Genomic DNA, 6,356 nt, shown 5'->3' with positions numbered 1-6,356 from the left:
ACTTGCGTCAGAGCTCCCCTCTCGTATAATGAAGTGGACGTGTAGTTTTGAAGCGTAAAGGGAAGGTCTCCTCTTTCTCCCTTCATGAATTCACTCGACCACTCTGCCTTTGTTCCCTTGGAACAGAGTAGATGTCGTCTCCCTCACTCTACTCTTCCGCCTTCACAGAGACAAAAAAGTGAAATGAAGGCAAGGCAGACACGTGGAGTTCACTACTTTTTTTTAGGTCGACGTGAAGTCAGCGAGTGTAGGACGAAGGACTTTTTCGTTATCGTAAAGGAGTTACAACATTTGAATTTCTCTGACATTCCACCTTCCCGAATTCACCAAAAATCAATTTATCCTTTGAATTACTCATTGAATTGAATTTCGCACCGGAAACTATTCTAGGAGAAGTTCGAATCCGTTCCGTTCGGATATTGATCGGTCTTGGTTTGACATGGTTTACGCGTTACTGGTTCCCGGAAGAGTCAATTTCTCCATTAGCTAAACCCTTTCTTACCCTACCTTTGGACTCGTATTTTGTTCGTACACAATCAACGGAGGCAAAGGTAGGGTAAGAAAGGGTTTAGCTAATGGAGAAATTGACTCTTCCGGGAACCAGTAACGCGTAAACCATGTCAAACCAAGACCGATCAATATCCGAACGGAACGGATTCGAACTTCTCCTAGAATAGTTTCCGGTGCGAAATTCAATTCAATGAGTAATTCAAAGGATAAATTGATTTTTGGTGAATTCGGGAAGGTGGAATGTCAGAGAAATTCAAATGTTGTAACTCCTTTACGATAACGAAAAAGTCCTTCGTCCTACACTCGCTGACTTCACGTCGACCTAAAAAAAAGTAGTGAACTCCACGTGTCTGCCTTGCCTTCATTTCACTTTTTTGTCTCTGTGAAGGCGGAAGAGTAGAGTGAGGGAGACGACATCTACTCTGTTCCAAGGGAACAAAGGCAGAGTGGTCGAGTGAATTCATGAAGGGAGAAAGAGGAGACCTTCCCTTTACGCTTCAAAACTACACGTCCACTTCATTATACGAGAGGGGAGCTCTGACGCAAGTGGAGCTTCGGAACTTGCGTCCACTCCACTAACACACCACTTCACTGGTTCAAAAACGATTACTCAACCCCCTACCTACTGTTTACTGCTTTCCGTTCACAACTCAGTGGGCTTTGTTGTCTTTATGACACTCGGCCGGGTTCAACAACTACACCAAAGTGGAAGGGCCACTATCTCGAGCTCCGTGGTTCAAAATTCAAGAAGGTCGCCAACGAAGTCAAAGTAGTCGCCCGTCGAGGCAAGCCCTACTGAAGTACCAAACCTTTAAGCGAGAGGGCTCATGTTGTTGGCGTCTTACCTAACAAGGGCAAGATGAAAGGCGGCGGGGACTCATTTGCTTGCGACTCAAGGCTCCTATTGAACCCCAACTTAACATAACAAGTGAACAGCGCAAAGCCTACTGATTGATAGCTTATCTTTAATATTATTATGGAAGATGGACGTTCGTGGATCTTTTCTTTTATTCTAGTCGCGAGCAGAGAGAGCGTACTACCTTTGATAGTTGTCGTCTTGTAGTCGGTCCTATTTGGTCTTTCAACCTTCAGTAAACCAGCAAAAGAATGAAGCTGCATTCATTTCTTCAACTTGACACGCGTAGAATGGGAAGGAAGGGCTGACTCTCCGTCTGGCTTGGTCTCGCTCCCTTCCCGCACGCCTGGACGATTTATAATCTCGAGAACCTCACCGCGGGGCGATTTGAAAAGGAGTCTATCTTTCTTGTAGTGCCTTCCATTCCTCGAGAAAGAATCTCTGACGGCTTTCATTAGATTAAAAAACGATGCTTCCTTGGCCGTGTGGAACATGGATGAGCATTATGTCATTCCTACAAGTCTTCCGACTGGAAGAAGTGTTATATGAGGACTTCGAGATCAAATAGAGAATGTTTCTTTCCATTCCTCCTGAGCCACTTATTTCTCCGAAACAAGAGATCAGAGTGATTTTCCTCCTTTTTCCCAAATAGTCGACGGTCTTACACCATTGGGATACTTCGAATAAACTGGAGTACATATAGGAGACACCGGTGCTAAAACCTTTTCTCAAGATATCTTCCAAACTGTTAGAGTCGTTGCTCCGGATCTTGTTCCCCCGGTGCGAAACCAGTTGGTTCCGTAGTTTGAGAATTCTGCTGATCCCAAGTACTCCATCTCCATCATTGCATATAGGAATATAAAAAGTAAAGAGGAGAAGGCATGACCAGAAGAATTGTGAAAAATAAGTAAATTTATCCAGTTGAGGCATTATTTTTTGAAAAAATCACCCTCCAGACAGAAAAAGACTCCTTTTCCTATTTATTTTTTAATAAAAATCACTGAATTCTATGTGAAATTCTTCCTTCCTTCTACCCCACTAGCTAAAAGGATAGGGGCACTATTAAGCATATATGTAGTTCTCCAAAACCGAGGACACCCCACTGAACAGTTTGAAGATTCCTTGATTAGCCATCGTGCACACTTCATTACCGATCGACCGGACTCACTCCTTGCTAAAATACGGATCCCCTTTACAGAATCCTTTCCATTTATATAGAATAACCGATCTCATTATTTGTCTTCCTTGCGGGCCTGCCCCTACGATGGGGACAGAGGTGGATATCTCGCTTCCCCGGGGACCCCCTTCGTCTCTCTGGGTTGTGGTATTCGGCATAGGGAATTTTTTTGACGGTTCCATTAGTGTGCTCTTTCCTCTTCCTACGCCTGTCTGCTGTCTTTGTTTCAAACAGAATCGACGTACTTCCTTCTTTACTAAAAATTGAAGTCAAACCGAGGATGGAATCTTTGCAATACCAAACTGAGGAGACTATAGTGTTTGGAAAAGCTTGATTGCCTAGTCCTCGTCTAGCCCTCCGGATTGCTCCTCGTCAAACAAATAAGTACGCCGGGATGGCTGATGGCCTCTGACTGGATAGCAGAGCAGTTTTCTTTAATTCCATGGGTGAAACCGCAAAAACCCTAACAAAAAATAAGTGAAAAAAAAAACCATTTTTTCTTTTTTAGGCAAGTCAGCCGTCTACTCTGCGACTACATCCGTCGTACCAATGACGTCAGTGACCACACTCAGTGTTGGGGGCAGGTTTCATGGTTCCATGTACAATGGAAGTCAAGGATGGAATTCTTGCTTGAGCAACTGGACCTGTGGACGATTGTCAATGGGACAGAAAAGCGGAATTGGTTAGCTAGGCAATGAAAGAACAATAGGCTTGTTGCCTAGCTTTGCATAGATAGGGCGGAGCGCCACCTCGAAGTTGAAGAATAGGCGTCAGGTCTGAGCCCTAGTCAGGCTAGTCAAGCGCTACTTCTAAAACGATATAGTTGGTCGTCCTGATCTCATCCATGTATCAACCTTAGGTCGACCCGGAATTGCTGGGGCTTGGCTAAAGAATGAAGCGATTAGTCATCGAGCCTTTCCTGCAATAGGGCTGCGGGGAATAGGCTGAAATGCATGCTCGATCGAATAGTGGACGGGGACGAGAACCGGGAAACTACTGGTGAAGTTAGACGACCAGCCGCTTTTCCGATATTTACTCACGCCCCGGATATATATATGTAGTAACGACCGACCAGCTGCATCAAAATCGAGGTGTATGTGGGAATCGGCATTCAAAGCCCTTCCCTTTGCGGGCCAGTCCTGGAGCTGGGCCTTACGTGATAGGGGATGAAACCAAAAAAACCTGTACCCTATTCCCGAGAGATTGACGTCGGGTAGAGGAGTCGATACGATACATCTATGCGGAGTTGAACCGACCTTACCGGGCGTGGTTTTTCTGAGATCTCCCTTCCAAGCACTCGACCCTTGCTATGTCGGTAAATGGATTGGGGGGCTAATGCACCCTTAGAGGTTTGGGAACGACCCAGACCTATTGATTGCCCCTCATGCCTCGGGAGCATGCACAGGAATCCCGGACATTGAAGGGGAGGGGGATGTCCGTAATGAACTACTTATACTGATTCCCTAATCACTTACTTTTTAAGAATAAGTAAGGATAAGACAAATAAAAGAAAGACTTGAAATACCAAAAAGAAAAAATTCATACAACCATTAAAAAAAGGTAACAAATAGCACTTGTACGTCCCAGCAGCATGGCAATGCGGAGGTGCCCTAGAGAGAGAGGGTTCTAAGACACCCGGGGAAATGGTCGATTTCCCACCTTCCTTTTTTCTCGGGCATATCGAGAAGTTGGTCTAGTACAAGAATGAGAAAGCCACAAGAGCAGGGAACAGTCAGACACTGCGCGTAAGAAAATTTTTCTTTTTCATAAAAAATAGAATAATGAGACAATATAGAATGTGGTTCTGGTTGAGGAAAGGGTCAACGCAAGGATCTTACTTCGAAGCAATCTCTGGAGTTTGCCCTTATCCGAACGGGTCTTGCAATAAAGACGGATTTCATATTGAGCTCCAAATATACGCTATTGGGATGGAATGGCTCAATCGACGTTCTCCCCCCCTAAGAACCGCACGTGCGAGTTCCCCCGCATACGGCTCAAGTGGCGAAGGCCCTTTCCTTCGCGCTTGGTAAGCGCTTCGCTGTAGCCAAGCTTACTGCTAGCCTATCGGCTAGAGCCAAGCTTCGACCGCGACTGCTCGTCGCTTCTGGCCGCCTTATTCCGTCACCCGAGATCCAAGTCAGCACCGGCAAAGATCTCTTTCTTCCTCGCGGCCGGGCCGGCTTGGAAGCAAGCTACCTGTCGCCTATCTCACCCGGCACTTTGAAGGGTGAGCCTTCGCTTTTTGGATCGTCTTCTGCCCAATGCGGTACCCTCCCGTTTTTTGGTTCCCATCCCATTGGGTTTACCTTGTTCACAGGTTGACCCCATGGCAGCAAGAAAAGGCGATCTTGTGCTATACTCCGGTGATCTCTTGCCTACCGAGGCACGCTAACTCCCATCGTGTCCCAGATCACATTCCGTGAATCGAAAGGGGAAGCCCACTCATCCATCAGCTCCTCTCGTAGATGCGGTGCGGTTTGACGAAGCGTCTAAGCACAGTTCACTCGCGTTGATCAATTAAGAGTTTTGCCGCCACTCCTTAAGGTTACATGTTGTATAATACACTGATTGCATAGTTTCCCACGCTTCATACCTCCTCTCCTCTTCTTAAGGTAAAGGGCTAGGCATGGTGGGGTAGGAGCATCCAGTCGGCAAGATTTTAGGCCTGACCAAAAAGTCTTATGTCCTCCGAGTCGCACGGCGTTTTAACCGAAAGAACTTCTTGCGCAATTCATGCCTTTCCGTTTTTATGACCAGAAATTGTTTCTTGATTTCCATTTCAAATTGTTCTCTGGACTTTTTATCAATATGAGGTGATCGTAACACAGTATATAAGACTCGTGATTCAGGCAATCCAATCTTCCGTGTGTAAGGCGTAAGCCCCCAAAAATGATAGTTTGATAAAAATGGGTTATCAAAAGATCGAATCACTATGCCTATCTTGGTGGTCGTGACTTTTGGTGGTCTTGATTTTCTCCTCTTCCTGTTCTATTGATCAGAGGGCAGTGCCACGCCGGTGACGAATTCGGGTTAAGTTAAGGCTCCCCTCCCTTTTTCGTAACAACAAAAATCAGAAGTAGGACCAAACCTCGAAGAAGAAGCCTGAGCACAGGACGAAGTGTTTTTCGTTGTATGACGAAGAAGAAGAAAGGATGGGACAAGGGTACCGCAAGCAAGCATGCAATGCTCCTCTGCTAACCTGATGAAAGAGCCATCGGTGACAACAAAAATGAGAGAAAGTGACCCAAGAATGAAAAAGAATTTGATCTTATTAAGCCGAAGATCAACTGGGCAGATCTCTATGTTATGTTCCAAGACCGCCTCCGCCGCCCTTGGACCAATCATTCACCAAGGCCGCATCCCTGCGGATGCCAGGTTCTTTTGAGCGAGGAGATGGAAATCGATCTGGAGGACAAGTGGTGGTTACAGCTTGAAGAGAGGACCACTCACTCAGTCCTTCTGAAAAAGGAGAAGAAGCCAATTCACTTCCCGGGAAGAGTTGCACGAAGAGGGTTCGCCCTCTGCCATTAAAGAAGGGGAGATAGAAGAGATTATATCATCAATACAGTCCTCTCTTCCCTCAAACTGTCGGGGTGGATATAATATTCCCCACGCCTGACTATTTTGGGGTGCATTTCAAACCCCTGTAGGAAAACAACAACTTTGTTCAGTTCAGTAAAGTTGACCGTCTTCCATGCGTAGCTGTGCCCGGCCGATGCCTTCCATTATTGCTGCATTTAAGCGCTGGGGAATCAGTCTCGTCATTCCAGCGTTTTTGGATGTGAATCATCCCCGCCATGAGCGAGATTTTTG

General features: G+C 46.0%; 1 protein-coding gene across 1 annotated transcript; it reads right to left on the bottom strand.

Annotated features, from left to right (window-relative positions):
* Positions 1-2,415: 2,415 nt before the first annotated feature.
* On the bottom strand, positions 2,416-6,342 carry LOC109705331. The gene is made up of 5 exons (XM_020226066.1): positions 6,230-6,342; positions 5,893-6,064; positions 5,632-5,742; positions 5,243-5,531; positions 2,416-4,465 (listed from the first exon to the last, which is right to left on the bottom strand). Exons 1-5 carry the CDS (start codon positions 6,340-6,342, stop codon positions 4,308-4,310), a joined length of 843 nt encoding a protein of 280 aa, XP_020081655.1. The 3' UTR covers positions 2,416-4,307.
* Between the last annotated feature and the right edge of the window lie 14 nt (positions 6,343-6,356).

Source organism: Ananas comosus, unplaced genomic scaffold (genome assembly GCF_001540865.1).
Source record: "Ananas comosus cultivar F153 unplaced genomic scaffold, ASM154086v1, whole genome shotgun sequence".
Classification (NCBI taxonomy): domain Eukaryota; kingdom Viridiplantae; phylum Streptophyta; class Magnoliopsida; order Poales; family Bromeliaceae; genus Ananas; species Ananas comosus.
This window is presented reverse-complemented; position numbering and strand designations above follow the sequence as displayed.